Below are 20,924 nucleotides of genomic sequence, written 5' to 3' on the forward strand. Positions count from 1 at the left end.
TTTTAGCCTCCAGTCAAACTTGAGGAAGAAGATAGAGAGATAACAACAGGTTCTCCACTTATTTATTTCCTCAGGGGCAACTTCACAGGACAAAATTAAGATCAATGGATATAAGACAGATGAGTGTTTCATAAAAACAAATTTATATTGACTTAGTATTAACAGGAAGTCCCAACAGTGAAACAGATTGACACAGAGCATAGTTACAGAGATGTAAATAAATAATTCCATAATGTCCAGGATATCTAGGCTCTTCCCAATTCTAGATTTTCTTGCTTGAATATAGCCATGATATTTTTCTTTTATTTTATCTAGTAGCACATCATATGACATGTCCTCTATTTTATTTTGCCTTTTTTGTCCCCCTTTCTATTTAATCAATTCAAAAGAAAGCATTTAATTACCTAAAATATTACAGGCTCATTCTAGAGAAATCCAAATTTTCATATAAAATAACAGAATGATTTTAATAGTCAATCCTAAAGCCTTAGTTTATAGTCATTCAGTTGGCAAACACATATTACCATGGTAGTAGGACACTAATACAAATAAAGCTCTGTCTCAACTCCCAATAGAACAAAAATCTAGAAGAAGTGACAACTAAAGTGTTAAGATGAATGCAATAATGTGTAATGGAAAAGGGAAAGAGGCTCTGCATAAGCACAATGAATTTATCTAAAATAGAAAGAGAATAAGTTCCTCAAAGGAAGTAACATTTAAGCAGAGTCTTGAAGAATGTCATAAAGTTAGCTTGGTTAGAAAGGTGAGGAAAGGTCATGTGATTAGCAGAAAAAGCATTTAGGAAGAAACTGAAACTACAGAGACATGAAATAGCTTTAGAAAGTTTACACGCCTGTGAGCATTTTTCTTACAGCGGGAGCAAAAATTGTATGAAGCCAGTTTTATGAGTTATGGCCAGAAAGATTGGTGAATTTAAAAGCAAATGACTGACAAAAAACTACAAAGTTAATTGCACATTATTATAATGATATAATAAATTCTTACAAATCTTTTTAATTAAACCTTAAAAATAAGACAAAAGATGCATATGTAATTTCCATAAAAATTGATTGTCAGTAAAAATAAAAGAATGGATTCGATTTCACTAGTAGCCATGGAAATTAAAACTAAAATCACATTATTTTTCTTTAATCAAAAATCGAAGAGTGATCCTCTCAATGTTAGAGAGCACTTGGAATTTAATACACACTTGAAATTAAATTTTGATGGGAGTATAAATTCATATAGAGTACTGGTAGACTGGAAGTATCTATTAGACTTTTAAGTCAACATATTGTTTAACTCAGAAACTCTACATCTATATTAACTGTCTTAATTATTTTTTCTCATTGCTGAAAGAAAATACCATACATCCAAATTTAAAAGAAAAGGTTTAGTTCAGCTCACAAGTTATAGAGGTTTCACTCCATAATCAGCTGGCTCCATGGAAGGGTGGCATGGCAAAGGGGCATCATGGAGGAGAATTAGTTTATAGCTTGGCAGGTAGGAAGCAACAAGCAGCAACAGCCTGACTCTCCCTTTAATCGTTTTTAAACTACTCACCTTTTGGGTTGTATCACCCACAGCCAGAATGAGACTTCCCATTATCCATAACCAGAACTATGCTAAATCAATCAGTGGACTACTACAGTAATAACATACCTGTTATGGTTTATATTTAGATGTTCCCCAAAAGCCTCATGCTTCTTTAGAGGTGGCTAATCTAGAGTATGTGATTGATTTATGGTGGGGTTAGTCCCAAGGGCACTAGGATTAAGGGCATGAGGGCAACCCATGCTAAGTAGTCTGAATAATATAAAAAGAGAAGAAAGACACTGTTAAGATCTCTCATTGCTTTTGCTACTATGTGGGCACCATGAACTGTTTCTCCTCTGTGATATCACTCTGCCATGTGCCACTCTGCCTAAGAGCCAGCTGATTATGGACTGAAATCTCTACAAACTGTGAGTTAAATAAACCCTTTTCACTTTAACTTTGGGTGTTGGATATTTTGTCTCAGCGATGAGAGAGAACTAACTAACACACACCTTTAATGTCAGCCTCACATACCCTAGATCCAGCCACCTCCAAAAAGCCCTGCCTATGATTGCATGAGGTTTTGAGGGGACATCTAGACATAATCCATAGCATTCTGCCCCTGGCACCCAAAAGACTCATGTGCATCCCTTTATTTAAAAGTCATTTAGTCCTTGTGTAAGAGTTGCTAAAGCCCTAACAGTTTTAGCATTGCTGAAAAATCCAAGTTCAGAGTCTTCTCTGAGATTTAAGGCAAATTCTTAGCTTTGAGACCTATAAGAATGGAAAGAAAGTTAAACACATCTGACGTACAGTGGCACAAGATAAACATGAGCATTCCAAAAGGTACAAAAAGGGAGATAGAAAAGAACAGGACCAAAGTAAGTATAAAACCAAGCAGAGCAAATATTAAGTCCTTTAGTTCCATGTCCAGCATCCAGGGTAATCTTTGGCAAGATGTGATCTCCAAAGAACTTGTGTGGCCCCACCCCATGGCACTGTAGATGATTGTAGCTCCCATTGCTTCTTTCTATAGCTGGGTTTACTCCCTCCTTGAAGCTTTACTCAGATGATCCATGCTTTTGGCTTCCCCAATCTTTTAGGGTCTCTCCTGCAACTTCAGCTTCATATTCACAACTTCATACACTTACCCTTGGGTATACACTGCCTGGCCTCCCAGGCCTTCTTCTGAAATCTGGGTGGAAGCCTTCCTGACTCCACTACTCTTGCATACTGCATGCACCTAAAGCCAGCACTGCATGGATGATGCCAAGATCTGCTGCCAGCAATAGCCAGGCTTCCTTTTGGCTTGATTGTAGGGATCGAGTATCTGAATTGCTGAGTGCTATGAGCCCAATCCCAAAGAACAAATTCCATAGGCCATCCTTATTCTGGAACATGGTGCTCTTCTCAAAGCAAAGTCTTTCAACTTTGCAAGTTTGAGGCTGCAAAAACTGGAGCCTTTTGATTCTTGTAACGTTGGCAGGCCATCTTTTGTATTGTGCTGCTCATTCTCATAAACCATGTTCTCTTCTGTTTTATCTTTGCAGTCTGTAGCTCTACTAGAGGTCCATTTCTGGCCAAACTCAAAATGTTTTAAATCATTTTGCTGGGTTATTTGCTCTTGATTCTCTGCATAGGTCTGGCTAAAATCCCCAAACACTATCCATCTCACTACCTCAACATTAGACAGCCTTGAAATTTCTTCCACTAGATTAATTAGTCCACTACCCTTAATCTTAGTCTCAGGCAAAGTCTCTGAACACAAGCAAAATGCAGGCAAACTTTCTGCCAAAGCATGACAAACATGGTTTGAGTCCGACAATCTAGTCCTTGCTCATAACTGAAATCTCCTGAGCCTAGTTTTTAATGGCTTCATTACTCTCAGCATTCTCATCTTCTGAGCTCTGACCAGAATATCAAGTTAATCTTATAGCATCCCAGGGTTGCTTCTTCAACTGGCATCTCCAACCCTTCCTAAAAGTTTCCACAAGCTTTCTGAGCCATAGGCCGGGAAGCAGCACAGCAATGACCCCACTCCTGGTACCAAATCCTGTCTCAGTTATTCTTTCTCGTTGTTGAGAAAAAACACCCAACACCCAATATCAATGGTAGAAAGGTTTATTTCAGCTCAGTTGTAGAACTTTCAGCCCATAGTTATCTGGCTTCAAGGCAGGGTGACATGACAAAGGGGCATCACAAAGAAGAATATCCACAGCATGGCAAATAGGCAACAATAGCAGCAAGAGCAGCAGCAGCAACTTACCTCTCTCTTTTATTCATTTTAGGCTACCTGCCTTTTGGGTGGTGCCACCCACACCCAGGATGGGTCTTCCCATTGTGGACACCCAAAACTATGCTAACCCAATCAATGAACTAATTTAGTAATCACATGCTCTTAACCACATCATCACACCCATAATGCCAGTATCACATACCCTAGATCCAGCCATCCCCAAAAAGCCCCACCTATAACAGCTTGAGGCTTTGGGAGACATCTATATACAAATCTTAATATATTTCATACATACATATTGTAGCCTAAATACCTACTTTCCTAATCAGGAAGGAAATGACTGGATAAATTATTGTATAACTGTACTCATAAGTATTATAATATGGTTAAAAGGGAGATATGTTAATTTCATCAAGGCTCTACAAAACATAATCAAGTTTAAATATTAAAAATCAAATTAAATGCAGTATGTATAATATAATCTCATTTATTTTAAAAATTCATACAATGATTAATTTTCATATCTTTATATATAAATATACATGTCATATGAAAACATCTGAGAGCATATATCAAACTAATAATAGTAAGGGGCTGGAATTACATGAGTGATAAAAGGAAATTTTCATTGTTCTAAATTGTTTAAATATTAATAAGAATAGTTGGTGCATTACAATCTAATATTAATTGTAAGCATTATTCTTAAATCTGTGGGGAGTCTTTGAAAGGTTTTAAGTAGGGAAATCACACAAGCATATTTGCATTTTAGGAATATCTTTCTGCAAAATGAATATAAAAAGCATTGGAGAGAAATTGACCAAGAGACAAGGAAGACAATAAAAAATGATGACAGTAATTCAGATTCAAATATAAGGATGGGCTTAAATAAGGCTCTGCCATTGCTATTAAAGTAGGGAGAAAGATTATTTAAAAAGATATTTACTACCTAGAACCCATAGCACACCACTCCATGGGATAAGAATGTGATTACATGGGAGGAGTCTAAATGATCTTCAAGTTTTTAATGTAGCAATTAGCTGGCTGGTCCAGTCCATTTACTGAGATGAGGAAAACAGAAAGTGTGTGTCGGAGAGGGAAATAGGTGAATGATAACTGTGATGCTTGGACTCTTAATAACCTAAAGAACTTGGGGGTTTGAATAGGAGATCTAGCTCAAAAGATTTTTCTGTCAAGTCATTTTTTTCCTTGAAAATTGTGTTCATTTCACTAAAGAAGAAGTCAATGGCAAATGAGTTTCATTAAAATATATCAAGTTTCCATAAAACTTCAAGAAATTTCTAAATTACACACACACACACACACATACACACACACACACACACACAAAATGTTCAGTACATTTTCCTTTGAGTAATCCAGGGAATAGCTATAATTGCCTGTCATGAGATAAAAAGTTTAAGAGTCATGCAATTTTCTTCTTGCCTTCTTTCTATCCCACCCACTAGCCAGACAAACCAACTGATATTCAGGTAAAAGTTCAAAACTTTGAAAAATATTTTCATCAGTATGATCCAAGTGTACACTGACATATAAATCTTGAAAAGTGTGTATTCTTTGTTGTCAGCAATGTGTCTTGAATTAAGAATATGTGGGTTTTTTAAAAAATAAAATGGAATACTATGCAACCATAAAAATGATAAATTAGAGACTTTTATAGCTAAGTGGATGCACATTGAGGCAATACTCTTAAGTAAAATAAATAGGACACAATGTGTAAATACTGATTACTTTCTCTAATGTGAGAAACTGAAAGTGTAAATAAGGACTAAAATGTATAATAACTTGAAATAGGAAGAAAAGGGACAAAGGGGAAGGGGAAATTAAAGGGGTAGGAGAAAGGAAAGAAGGGAATGAAATTAATATAGGAAAATGAAAAATAATGGAAACAAAGTCTTTATAGCTAGGGAGGGAGGAGTTGAAGGGTGGGCAAAGGAATGGCAAATAAATGAAAACAAAGATTGAATATGTAAAGGTACAAATTTCCAACAATGAATGCCATTATATTGTATACATTAAAGGTACCAATAAACTTAATTTTAAAAAAGAAAATATATTGTCCATCATGGAAATTACAGTCTAACTGTGGAGACTAATATGAGAGCACATCTTAAGGCCACATGTATTGGTAAAAGCAAAGCAAGACAGATACTTTTTCTTTTTGAAGCACATAAAATTTGATTTAAAATGAAATAACTGCAACCGTAGATTTGGAAGAATTGAAATGGGAGTGACACTGCAAATAAAGAAAAAACTTTTGAGCAACAAGAAAAAAGTAGAGGAATACAAAGATATTTCTTACAGTAAAAACTTATTCATAGTTGATTCTTTTTAATAGTGAAGGAAGAAAAGCATTGATTTGTGAGAATTTTTTTCCTTCCTTTTTCTTTTATTCATTGAACATCTAAGCAGCAGGCACTAAGCTAAGTTTTGGGCATACATTTATGAATTAAATTTGTTTCTCTAACTTGATAGAACTGACAAAACTATGTGCCCAATTTATATATCCTCTCCTGTTCTCTCCAAGAAGTCACAGAGTCAGTACCTCTCCGGGATTCACTGCCTGTTCAGTATTCTGAACCAGGATGGCAGGCACTTCTGTCATGACCACTTAAGAATTTTATCTCCAGCTATTTACTTCTCATAATAAAGAATGCAAAACATTTTTGAATGCTTTCTTTGTAAAAGTTAAATTAGCATTTATGTACGAATATCACTCTGAATCCTGTTTGTTCCATATGTTTTCTTTAATAGAACAGGAAGAAATAGAATAATATGTGTACTATGGTACAATGTGACTACATTTTGTTCATTCATTTTGTAATGTGATGACAGGCAGAGAACAGTTAAGGGAGGTGGTGGTGTCTTGGCTGGTGACAGACTGAAATAATTGCTTGGTTAGAGGCAGAAGAATAGAACAGCTAAAATGACAGCTATGAAGGTTGCTTGAAATTCTACATATAGATAAAGTCATCATAAGGCATTAACACTGTTAATTTATAAATGAGGAATGTTAAAAGTGGACAAATCAAGCTACCAGCTTAGGGTTAGATTCATTGTGAATGACCAAAACTACCCCAAATGAGCTAAATAATAATTTTGCTTTAAAAAATGATTTCTCTCACACATAAGCAACATCCTGAGCTAACCAAGCTCCTGCTGGATGCATGGCTTCATGATTCTCAAAGACCAGGTTTCTTCTGTGAATAGAGCAGCTGTCTTTAGCACACTGCCCAGGATGGTTGTCTAAGTTACATGCTTCAAGAAGGAGGAAGAGAAACATGTGGTCTCATTTTTCTCCTTTTATGGACACTTAATCATATAGCTTCATTGAGATAAAACAAGGAGTTGGAAAATATTTGGTCCTTATTCTAGCCAGCCACGAGCTAGCTTAAAATCAGGGACTCTAAAACAAAAGTGGAAACTGGTATTGAAAGGCCACTGTCCATTTCCAAAATGAGATCCTGACTGGAGGTATAGGACTTTCTTTGGTCATCACATATTCTTTGCAATTGTTCGTTTTGTGAGAGTCTGAAATGTGTTTTAGGGCAGATATATTCTTTAAAGTATGGTTTCAGATTGGATATTTTCAATTGGTGGAGATTATTCATAATTTATTTTCTGTAAGATATACATTAAAAATCAAATCATCTCAGAGAAATAACATATTATATCTTAGTAAAACTAATTCTTGAAAACAATATTTTAGATATTTTCATTGCAAAATTGTAAGTTAGAAGTTTTAAGCAATGCATATATGCAATGTCTATCTGTATGCAACTATTTTTCTTTGATCTACAAATACACTTTATCTACTCTTATTTCTTGACAAGCCTATTCCACAATACAGTACTTACCTTTGTGAGCAATTATTTTCTATAAACAGTTTGCTACAATATTGCTAAATCTATACTTAAATACAAATTCTCTGGGATGCTTTCCAAATTCTGAGTTTGGTTACAGTTTAAACAATGATATGGTCACTTTTCTGAAAATACTTCTCCTATCTTTAGTCACTGCCCCTCAGTGCTGTGAGAGTGTGACTTGAATAGCAGGTTTAAATGAGACTGTCTAATTAGGCTGCAGTCCTATTTTTTCAACCCTGTGGAGAAGTTTCCCTGGAGTTATATGCACCCAATTAAAGAACATTCAAATGGAGATCTATATGCCTTTGAGTATGAATGGATAACTCTCAATAATTGAGTTTGATCCAACTGCTCATTCAGCTGAGGTGAATTAAGTCTTCTAGGGCACTAGAGTACCATTTAGTAAATTACCTTATCCAGCACACTAAATTTGCCTCACATGGGTGAACAGCTCCCTTCCAGGGAGTAGTTTCATCTTTTCAGTTATCTGCTAGCCTAGCCTTATGGATGCTTCAGGATGATTCATAGGAAAGAATATTTGCCCACAGCCTCAGACAATAGAACCACACAATGATCTGCTGCAATTTAGAGCACACATGCCTGCATATTAAGGATAAACAACAAAGCTGGTTGTTTGAATGTTTTATAAATCAAATAGAAGCAAAAATGCAACACTCTTCTCCAAACTCTGAGACTATAAAACTTGGTGATGAATTCACCATCATATAGTAAAATAAGTTGGCCCTTTTAGAGTATCAGTAAACAAAGATTTAAAAAATCTTTCACAACAATATGTACATCAAATGAGCCTATTTAAATAGCAATAAAATTGAATGTAATACTTAGCAGAAATTTTTCATTTTTCACTTTTAACTATAAGTGTTCTTTGAATCTTAATTCAATTCCATTTCCTTAGGTCTTAAAACATCAGACATTTATTGGCTCTTCTCTTGAAAACTAACATCCAGAACATAAAATTGTTTTGTGGTGCCATAATTTGTTAAATAATGCTTTCTAAGTGGCTGGGTACCCAAAGAGTCCTTACAGAAATAAAATGTGGTCAACTGCTTTCAAATGGTTTCCTCTCCACATACCTCATGACAGAAATTGTAGTTGCCCTCATACTGTCATGATATTGAAGAAGCTATAATTAGTCATTCCTACCAGAATAATTTAGCAATCTACCCAAATTTATATCCAAGGCAATATTTGAAATGTAATAAAATGCATATATGTTAAGTGAATCAGTAATGTAATGATATAGTACAAGATCTGATATCTTAGAGCCCACTGTAAAGAATACATTAATAGGGTCATTTTCAGTGGTGAAACATGACTGGCTCTTTGTCCTTTACTTTTTGGTTTAGAAAATCTTTGAATCTCTTTTAACAATATTGTTGTGGAATAGGATGTACTTAGACCCTCATTTTAAAATCAGTCTAATGGCCTTTCAAGGATAACCGCGTGGTAAACAGAATTGAAAATGGTGCTACAGCAAAAGACTGGAAGATGGTGAATGGAGATATTATTTCAGGGAGTCTCAACATGTCGTTAATGTGGCTTAAGAGAAATAAAAAATCAGGCTTCTCTGAATCTGTTTCCATTTTTCCTTTATTATCAAGAGTGTTACCTCAATGAGATCTGAAAGTTAAATTAATATAAGCCTTGATAGTACTAAGCATAAAAAAGGAATAGCTTCAATAAAAATTTAAGAATGCATTACACTGTATAATACCTGCATTTTTTCAAGCTCATTTCACATTTATGGTCTTATTTAGAAATGGAGCCCAACACACCATTATTACTTTCCTCCAAAGCTATATTTGATATGGAGTTGGAAAATAGAGCCACAGACAATGATTGCTGAGTCAGTTTCCCTTCTCGCAGACTAGCGAGAAGGTGCATGCCTCACTTCTTCTCTCAAACCAAGAATCCTAATAGCTCTGTGTTCAAGATATTCTTTCTCTTTGCTCCTTAAATTCATAAATGAGAGCGTACAACTGCAAAATCTGAGGGAAGTGCAGGGGAGTGTATGTGTGGACCTCTCTTGCCTGATTTTATAACTCATGTCTGTTTGCCTTGAAATGAAAGAACATATAAGCTAGGAAGCATGCCTTCACATGTAATAACAGTTTTAGGGATCTAATGATTTTTTCAAACTAGTACCATAAAGCAGTTGCATGAATTTGTCACTTCATCTTTAGGAGTTAATATTCAAACAACTATAACATCACAAAAAAGAAAACCAGAAATCTGTGTAATTCTATTTTTCAAAGTTACCATCATAATCGGCCCCTTTAAGCAACATACCAGGCCAGGTTCTGTTGCAAATATAAAAATGGGAAGCTTCTTCAAGAAATTATAGTAAGATGTGTTATGAGCAGAAATACCTATACTACAATGAAAACTGTATTAAAGTGAAAAGCACCAAGAAATTCAAGTAGCAAGGCTACTTCTGCGAATATTTTGTGACAACTATTTTTAAAATGCTATCTTGAATATCAGTTGTCTTCACTTTGTTCTATTTTCTACATGTTACCAAATTGGGGCCAAGGCTTGGGGAGTTGGAGTTCACAAAGTCATGCAGCAAATTCTGACATAGCAAAGGTTTAAAGCTAAAATATTCCTGGCCCCAGAATCTGTTTTCTTCCTGGAGGAAAACTGCTGCTTTACTGCCAGGAAAGATGATTTGAAGGGGTAAAATTGAAAGCCTTTTAGATAAGGTGGCATTTGAGAAAAGTATTTAGTATAAGTGAGGCCAAGATGGAGTATTTTCATTTTGTGCTAGAAGAGGTGGACAATATATTCAAAGACCAATAAATATTTTAGTATGTTTGGGGTAAAATATGAAGAATTTTGAAGCAATTTCTATGTCACAGGTTTATGCTCAATGTATTTCTAAATAGGGAAATTTTGAAAATATATAAAGGAGCAAAGATATCTGAACTGGGTGGACTCAGAGGTTCCAGCAAGGGTTTATACCATGGATGAATGCAGGGAGGGCCTGGAAAGAAATTCCACAGACTGACCTGTAGGAACCAGCCTATAAGCTCTAACCTAACCAAGGGGTGATGAGGATAAAAAAGAAAGAGACAGAGAAAAAGGTTAAAATATGGAGGGCCATATTTTATCTCATTTTTTTGTAGGCTACTCTCAATGTTTTTTAAGATTAATTGTGTATACTGATTACTGTTTTTTAGATCAATCAGATGTTCAATATTCTAATTATTAAATCAAATTATCCTGTCATTTCATCCATACCACCCAGATGCCAAATGAATATTATTACAATCTAGAAAAGCTAACAACAATTTGAAAAGAATTTAAATCTCTCAGGCCTAAATGAGAAATATTTGGCAAACATTAACATATTTATTTGTGGATAATGCTGCCAAGGGTGTTATTATGTCTAATAGTAAAAGTGAATTCAGAACATTCTCTTTCTAATCGAGTATGATAGAGAGCAACAAAGTGATATATGTAACAATAGGACACTGGCAAAAAAGGACTACTTGGTCCATAAAATCTTTTGAAAGGTTCCCAAGAGGTAGATGCAGCCTGCCTTCTGACCTCTTTATCAAGTGTGCTAAAGATGCAAACTTCAGTCTAATAATGTGATAGATATATCCACATTTCATACAAAGCAAATACATAGCACACTTTGCCATGAAGCAAATAGATCTAGCTCTCATATGTATTTAACACTTCCTAACGACTCCTCAGCAGACACCATAGCAACTGAGATGTAAAAGTATTTTCTAAGGAACTTGAAAACTGTTGTCCCAAAAAGAAACAGTTGGGTAAGAATCTACCAACTAAAGCACCCCATATGATGGAAGGACATGATTTTCAAATTCAATTCACTCCCTTACTTCCTCTTAGACAAAAGAACTTTAGAAATTTAGAATCTTTAAAATTTTAACCTGTTTATAAGCACTTAAGTTGAAAATTCAAAACTTTCATGAAAGTTAAATCATTTTCCCATTTTGAGAATATTTATATTAGAGCACCCTCAGTTTTGAAAGCTCTGAGAAATCTCAGTCTATTCATACAAAGTTATACTTTGAACTATTTACATGAAGATCATTTTAATTCAACTTGATAAATACTATATTGTGCTATCATGTGCAAGTTCTGAGGCTGGGCTTTTAGAGGAAATTAAAACATGTCAGACTTTTCCTGTTCTTAAGGGCTCACAGCCCAGTGGGAAAGAAATGTGAAAGCCAAAGTCACCAGCCAGCAGCCCACAGGCTGAAGTCATCCATGAGATGGATGTTATTTGATTTCTATGATGCTTTTAAAAACATTTGTCTTCTTTGTGTTTAGTCAGAACTTTAACCCCTCATTTCAATTGAATGTCTTTGTCATCAACCTGATATACTTATTTATTGAACTGGAAGGCCATTAAAGGCATTTTAATTTGGCACCATTAAACTGAGAAACAAATACTGTATTTATGATAGTATTCTACCTTTATTATAGTATCTGAGATCACACAGAGGCACAGAAGAGAGAATAGAGAGTGAATTCTCCCCAAGGGCCTTCCAGACAGAGGGAACAGAATAGAGGTAAGGAAACACTAAATGGTAGGTCAAGTTTATGAATTAATGAGGAAAAGAAGAAAGGAAGAATATTACCCTCTACTTACTGAACAGTAACATCTGGTTACAATATACACTTCCTATATGTCTCAAAATAAATCAATATGTTCATTATTATTAGCTCCTGCCATTCCTCCAAAATTCATCAGTTAGTAAATGAGAGTCAGAATTCCAAGTCTTATCTGGCCTCAAACCTAGTGAAGACTGAAAATTTAAGGGCACTAAAAAATAATGCATAAAAATTTTGTCATGAAACTGCCTTTTTTGCTTTAATACTTTTGTTATGACCTATTGAATAATAACTGGATGAAAAATTTATAAAATTTATACTGGAATAACTTGAAGGATTTTTGTAAAAAGTAAAACAATACTGTTCACATGACCTTTAATTGCATTTGGTGCTGAAGAATCAGAATTGAGGTTGTTTATCAAGTGAACAGAAAAACACTAGTTTCATTGTAGGAGTATTTACAAGAATTTAGAAAATAGACAAAATTCTGCAATTGTACCTTTGGCTTAGCTAACATTTTTTCCTGAAAACAGTAGTATCACTTTTTAAATTTTTTTGTATTAGATCTCAAATAAAATATTTCATTATATTTATACTAGAAATGTATGTCATAGGTAAAAATGCTTCATTCGATACTACATAAAAGAACCAGTAAATGGATAAAGGGATAAATGAATTTTAACCTAATTGGAAAGTGTCTCCTTTCTAGCTAATGTTAGGTTACTATTGCCCTAGGAAGCAATTGGGCAGGCAAGTATTTCCTTAGATCTATATCACTAGCAAGATATTTCTATTTGCCTTAGGAGGAATTTATCACTTTTATTTAATCATTCATGCATCCATTTTTTCAACTTGCATTATTGAAACCCTAGTCTGTACATTCTTTGATCACAGTTAGAGCTTGTGATCACAGTGATCCCATCACAGTATGAGGAGACAACAGTGGACTACAAGCCAGCCCACATCAAGCATCACAAAGAGATAATAATCCTTTCTGTACCAAAATGGGCAGGGCAGGTTAGTCTTTCCTCTCAGGTAAATTGATTCAAAATAAATGTCTGCATGAAGTAAAAGACACACTCTTCCAATGTTTTATAGGAAAATGTCTCTTCTTACTGTTGTCCTCCTCCCTGCAATGTAAATATTTTTATTTTCCATGTTTAGAATTGAATCCAGGGCCTTCACATTGAACTACATTCCAAGCCCATTCTTTTTTCATTTTTGAGACAGATTCATACTAAATTGACCAGGCTGGCCTTAAATTTAACATCTTCCTACCCCAGGATCCTGAGTAGCTGGTAAGACAGGCATGTGCTACTGTGCCTGACCATAAATAAATAATCTACAATCTGATCCACCATCACAGAAAACTAATAAGAATTTGATCAAACATAATGAGCTTATGGTTTCCTTCTTTTCTAGTGTAGGAGAGAATGAGTAATGTGTAAGTTATAATGGTAACTGAAAGAAGAGATAGGCATGTAGGAGAGAAAACATGAGTTATATAAGGATTAAAGGAAAATTCAGTCTGATAATGAAAGGACAGGTGAAATTAGAAAATGGGAGTATACCTCTCATCCTAACTCAGTCTAAGCCCCCATCTTAAATGGTAAAGATGCTATATTGAAAAGCATATTCACTGCAAACATATTTTGGGCTGCTTCTTTTTTTTTTTCTGAGAGTCCAAAATAAAGTTTTATTGTATTACAAAAAGAAGATATAACAATACACATAAAAAGGTAGAGGGATTCAACATCTCACTTTTAGCAATAGACAGAACATTGACAGAAAATCAATAAGGAGCTATTGGCCTTAAAATGCACTTTAGAACATGGACCTAACACACATATACAGAGCATTCCATCCAACATTAGTAAAATATGCATTCTTCTTATTCAAAAGTCAAACTGTACATATAGTTCTTTTTGTGTCAAAATTTAAATTTTTCAAATTATTCTGCCCTACTTTTGGCCTGTTTCTCAACACAAATCTGGCTAAAGCCATCCAGTTGAACCCATACCCCACCTTAAATGTTGGGTTGCTTTCAAATTTCCTCTACCAGATCAATTAGTCTATTGCCTTTAATCTAAGTCTCTCACAAAGTCTCAGGAAATGGGCAAAACACACTGTATCCCTAAAATGTACCAATAAACTCAATTAAAGCTGAAAATAAAATTTAAAAAAAAGAGATGGAGGGTGGAATGGGAGGAAAGGGGCAAGGGATGAAAAAGAAGTAATTGGGATGTTTTGTGTATGCATACTACTTTGAACAAGAAATGTAAACAGTGTGTACTGCCAACTTGCACAAAAAGGCTTCTAAAGTAAGGGAAGCAAGGCATGGGTTGAAGGAGGAGAGAGGAAATGAAGAAAGGAATTAAGATGTGTTATGTAGATGCATCATCTCCCCACAAGGAATGTAAATATTATGTGCTAAACACATATGTGAATAAAATAAAGTAATAAATTTTTAAATGAATACTCTACACAGGGCCTGATTATGCTTCTGTTTGGAGTTCATGAGACCAGAATGCTGATAGGAATTCAGACAGTAAAGGCCAGGCTCAGAAGGTTTCCAGTGGGAACAAGGACTCCATTGGCAGTTGGACTGGGCTGCTTCTTGATATTAATTTAATTCACATGGTTTAAAGATGGTAGATAGGGGCTGGAGATTTAGCTCAGTGGTTCAGTAGCCTGCCTCACAAGCTCAAGGACCCGAGTTCAATCCCCAGTACCAAAATAAATAAATAAATAAATAAATAAATAAATAAATAAAGGTGATAGATTAATGACAACCACAAGTGGTTAATTTACAAGCTGTGCTTGATCCTACTGGGCTGCTGAATGTATCAATTGGGATTGATTTCATGAGTTGTTTTCTCTGATATTATGAAAATAAGGATGTCTATGAGTCATTAGAGACTCAAAAGCTAAAGCACAACTATATCAGGAAGATTTAAGTAATAACCCAGAAATAAAACCAAGAACAACCCAACAACAAAAATAAAAATGAGAAAACACTTAAGCAAAACAAAAAGACAGACTTCCAGTTCAGCAATGGCAAACTCTAAGGGAAATGAGGATAAAAGTCTGATAGTGAACCAGCAGTACACCCTGGACCCATAGCACAGGAGGTAACAAAACAGATCAATCAGGTTCTAGAAAAATTCAAAACAGAAATAATTTCTCAGATAAACATAGAGATGATGAGCAAATTGGAAGTGATGATTCGAGACTCTAGAACAGAAAATGACAAAAAAAAAATAAAATAGATAAGCTCAAGACCATGATAGAAGCCATGAAGACTCAGCATAAGAAAGAAATGGAAACAATGAATGTCCAACAGAGGAAAGAAATGGAATTCATAAAACAGTTTCAAACAAATATCCAGGAGATTAAAAACTCTATTGAAAGTATACACAATAGAATAAAAGATTGTGAAGATAAAATTTCAGATATAGAAGATAGGATTGCAGTCAGTGACTGTGAAAAGAGAGGTCTCTTAAAAACAGTGAGAGATCATGAGAAAATGACCCAACAACTTCTAGTTGATGCAAAGATAAATAACATAAAACTGATAGTAATCTGTGAAATAGCAGGACAAAACACAAATGATTTAAAACACTCTTCACAGAATTAATGACAGAAAACTTCCCAAATACAAGGGAAGATTTAGACATACAGATAAGTGAGGCATATAGAACTCCAACTAGCCATGATCAAAAAACAAAATTTACACCTATACATATAATAATCAAGAGCCCAGAAATCCAACAGAAGAACAAAATACTACAAGTAGTAAGAGAAATGAATCACATACAAAGGAAAGCCCATCAGAATCACAGAAGACTTTTCAACACAAACCCTCAGGTCAAGGAAAGCCTGGAGTGAGGTATTTCAAGTCCTAAAAGAAAACAACCTCCAACCTAGACTGCTGCATCCTGAAAAACTCTCTTTCAAAATGGATGGGGAAGTAAAATAATTACACACACACACACACACACACACACACACACACAAACCTGAGACTTCATAAACACCAAACCAGCACTACAAGGAATTCTAAACAATATCCTAGAAAAGGACAATGAAGATCACAACACCATGAGGCCCAACAGACCAAATGAAATAGGCAAGGCAAGAAACTAAAAGGAGAAGGTGAAAAAGTAAAAAGAGTCAACAAAAGGACGATAACTTGACAATAAGAAGTCAGAACATATCAGTTGTAACCATCAATTTTAATGGCCTCAATTCACCATCAAGAAAAATAGACTGGCAGAGGGATGAAGAAGCAAAATCCAACACTGTGTTGTATACAAGAAACATGCGTAGTGCAAAAAGAATCCCACAGACTGAAAGTGAAAGGTTGGAAAACAATTATCGATGCATCAAGAGCCCAGAAAAAAGCAGGGGTATCAATCTTATTTGCAGACAAAGTAAATTTCAAACCAAAACTCATTAAGAGAGACAAAGAAGGTCACTACATTCTTGTAAAGAGAACAATTCAAGAGGAAGAGATGAAAAATCATAAACATATATGCACCAAATATAAATGCCCCAACTATATAAAACAAATATTAAGTAACACAAAAACCAAATAAGCACTAATAAAATTGTAGTGGGGAATTTAAATACCCTAATATCACAAATTGACAGATCACCTAGGCAGAAAATCAACAATGAAATACTAGAACTGAACCAAGCTTTGGAACACATAAATTTAATAGATGGCTATAGAGTAATCCACCCTACAAAATCAGAATACACATTCTTTTTGGCTGCACATGGATCATTCTCCAAGATAGACCACATATTGGCTCACAAAACAGGTCTGAATAAATGCAAATGAATTGTAGTTATTTCCTGTATATTATCAGATCATAGTGCAGTCAAACTGGAGGTCAATAGCACAAGAAACTCTAGGAACTTCACAAGCACATGGAAACTGAACAACACTCTCATGAACAATCAATGGATCATAGAGGAAATTAAAGAAGAAATTAGACAGATTTTACAAATAAACGAAAGTGCCAATACAACATACAGGAATCTTTGAGACACAATGAAAGCAGTTCTACATGGAAAATGTATAGCACTGAATGCCCACATTAGGAAAACAGAGCAAGCTCAAACAAAAACCTAATGATGACTCTTAGACTCCTAGAAAAACAAGAACAAGAAAAACTCAAAGCTTGAACAAGAGAGGAGATTATAAAGATTCAAGCAGAAATCCATGCAATGGAATCTAAGAAAATGATACAAAAAATAAATGAATTGAAGAGTTGGTTTTTTGAAAGAATAAATAAAATTGATAAACCCTTAGCAAATCTTATCAAAAAAAAAAAAAGGAAAGAAAAGGCACAGATTCATGCAATCAGGAATGAAAAAGGCTAAGTCACAACGGATCCCACAAAAATCCAGAGGATCATTAATACATACTATGAGAACCTGTACTCTAATAAAATGGAAAACACAGAAGAAATGGACAGATTTCTAGATACTTATGAGTTATCAAAAATGAATAAAGAAGATAAAAACTTTTTAAACACCCCAATTACAATTAGTGAAATTGAAAATATAATTAAAACTTACCAACAAAGAAAAGCCCAGGTCCTGATGGATTCACTGCTGAATTTTACAAGACAGCTAGAGAAGATCTACTGCCATTACTCTTCAGACTTTTCAATGAAGTTGAAAGAGAAACAATACTTCCAAATTCATTTCTGGAAGCAAGTATCACTTTGATTCCCAAACCTGGGAGGGATGTAACTAAAAAAGAGAACTACAGGCCAATCTCCTTAATGAATATAGATGCAAAAATCCTCAATAAGATACTAGCAAACAGAATACAAAGGATCATCAAGAAGATCATTCATCCTGACCAAGTCGGATTTATTCCAGGGATACAAGGATGGTTCAACATAGGTAAATCAATAAATGTAATACACTATATTAATAAAGTCAAGGACAAGAACCACATGATCCTCTCAATAGATGCAGAAAAAGTATTTGACAAAATCCAACACCCATTCATGATAAAGACTCTGCAAAAAATTGGAATAGATGGTCTATGTCTCCACTTAATAAAGGCTATCTGTGAAAAACCAACATCCAACATCATGTTAAATGGCCAAAAATGGAAAACCTTCACGTTAAAATCAGGAACAAGAAATGAACCAATGAAATATGTTGGTAGGGCTGTGGGGAGAAAGGAACCCTTCTCCACTGTTGGTGGGAGTACAGACTGCTGCAACAACTGTGGAAATCAATATGGAGATACCTCAAAAAGCTTGGATTGGAGGTTCCATTTGACCCATCCATCCTTCTGCTGGGTGTCTTTCCAAGAGAACTAAAAGAATCATATCACAGAGAAGTATGTGCACCCATGTTTATAGTGGCACAGTTTTGTAATAGCTAAAACTTGGAAACAGCCCATTTGCCCATCAGTTGGAAACTGGATAAAGAAGCTGTGGTTTTTCTATAACATGGTATGTTCCTCAGCCATAAACAATGAGAAAATAGACTTATTAATAGGAAAATGGATACATATTTAAGACATACTCCTAAGTGAAATAAGTAAGTCACATATGTGTAAATACAGAATAGTTTCTCTGGTGTGAATAAACTATAATAATATATAAGATCCTAGTAAGATTACTGACATTGTGAAATGGGAAGAAAGGGGCTAAAGGTGTAGGGAAGATGGGATGGGTAGGGGAAGGGTAATAAGTGAAAAGAAAAAAATGTGAGATAATGAAATGATGGAAAAAAGTGTTTGTAGATGGGGAGGGGAGAAGGGTGTGAAGGGAGGGCAGGGCCAAGGGGAAAAATGAGAACCAAGACCTGTCATGTAGAGGTACAAGATCCCAACGATGAATGCAACTGTACTGTATCCTTAAAATGTACCAATAAACTCAATCAAAGCTGAAAAAAAAAAAAGAAAATGGGAGTACAGAAAATCATTGAATGTTCAGAAGAGAGCATTCTTCTGGAAAAGCAGTCCTTGGCACAGCATTTGGTTTAACAAACTATGTTACCTTAACTTTTTGAGGTTACTCTTACCAGAAGTAGCATAGTTAGTCAAAAACATACTTATGGAATGGCTTGTATGTGTCAGTTACAGAATTCACTACTGCATACTCAAGGATGAGGAAAGGAACTCTCTTGTGAATGCACAAGACTCCATCCACTGATTCGCAGATTTTTGGTGATGCCCTTTTGGCAAACATTTTTGAGCCAATCTGTCCACTGTGTAGATAATAATTATCTACAAGCCATATATACATACACACACACACACTCAGACACACACACACATACACACACATATATACACATACACATATATATACATATATATAAATATGTACATACATATATATATGCTACTTTACTGTGTTTAGTGTTTATTATATTTTATGCATTTTAGATGAAACAGTCCAAATATTATGAAATCAATTTTTTAAAGATTTCAATTAATTTATTTCCTTTGTAAATATAAATAAAATTCAAAATTATTTTACACATTAAAGCTACAACTATAAAACTTCTAGAATAAAACTGAGGAGTTCAGAAAGCTCCACAACACTGGTATTAGTAATAATTTCTGGCCTGACACCAAAATTGCAATGAACAAAAGCAAAATAAACATCTGAGAAATATTTAAATATTTCTTGAAGTGTAAAGGAAACAGTAAACTAAAGGAAAATGTAGCCCATAGAATAAAAGAAAAAAATATATACATACACATATATATTATATAAAGAATAACCCCATACAATGATAAGCAGTTAATATTCAAGGAATATGTGAAACTCATAAACTCCAGCAACAAAAGATAAATTAGCTGATGAAAATATGAGCAAAAGATTTGTGTGCTATTACAGTTTATTCACACCAGATAAACTATTCGGTATTTACACATGTGTGACTTATTTATTTCACTTAGGAGTATATCCTCAATATGTATACATTTTACTATAAATGAATCTAATTTCTCATTATTTATGGCTGAGTAGTATTCCATTTTATAGAAAAACCACATCTTCTTTATCTAATCTCCAACTGATGGCAAATGGGCTGTTTCCAAGTTTCAGCTATTACAAACTGTGCCACTATAAACATGGGTGTGTATATATCACTCTGGTGTGATTCTTTTAATTCTTTTGGAAAGATACCCAGAAGAGGGATGGCTGAGTCAGATGGAACCTCTAGTCCCAGCTCTTTGAAGTATCTCCATATTGATTTCCATAGTGGTTGAACCACACTGCACTCCCACCATCAATGGAGAAGGGTTCCTTTCTCCCCACAACCCCACCAACATTTGTTATGGGTTGATTTCTTGATAGCAGCCATTCAGTGATGTGGAACATTTTTTCATATATTTACTTGCTGCTTTTACTTCTTTATCTGAGAAATATCTGTTCTTTTCAGATGCCCATTTGTGAACCAGGTCTTTATACTTGGGGGTACTGATTGCTTTGAGTTCTTTATAGATTCTAGATAATAGTCCTTTGTCTGAGGAGCAGCTGGTAAAATTTTTTTCTCACACTGTAGGTTGTTTCTTAGTTCTGTTGATGGTTACTTTTGCAGTGCAAAAGCTTTTCAACAGGATGAGTTCCCAGTTGTTTATTATTTCTGCTAGTTCCCATGCTACTGAG

General features: G+C 34.7%; 1 protein-coding gene across 4 annotated transcripts in view; it reads left to right on the forward strand.

The window, feature by feature from the left end:
• Epha6 (EPH receptor A6) overlaps window positions 1-20,924 on the forward strand; it is an 891,558-nt gene that overhangs the window by 685,748 nt on the left and 184,886 nt on the right. Inside the window, exon 12 of one of the 4 annotated variants that reach the window (XM_010644602.2) lies at window positions 12,139-12,188. The exons of the other annotated variants lie outside the window; for them this stretch is intronic. Within the exon in view, the coding sequence (XP_010642904.1) occupies window positions 12,139-12,182 (44 nt within the window). The 3' untranslated portion in view covers window positions 12,183-12,188. Of the gene's footprint in view, window positions 1-12,138; window positions 12,189-20,924 lie in introns of those variants that run through there. 4 annotated transcript variants of the gene reach the window in all.

The sequence above is a fragment of the Fukomys damarensis genome, unplaced genomic scaffold, assembly GCF_012274545.1.
Source record: "Fukomys damarensis isolate Sample0158 unplaced genomic scaffold, DMR_v1.0_HiC HiC_scaffold_24, whole genome shotgun sequence".
Lineage (NCBI taxonomy): Eukaryota > Metazoa > Chordata > Mammalia > Rodentia > Bathyergidae > Fukomys > Fukomys damarensis.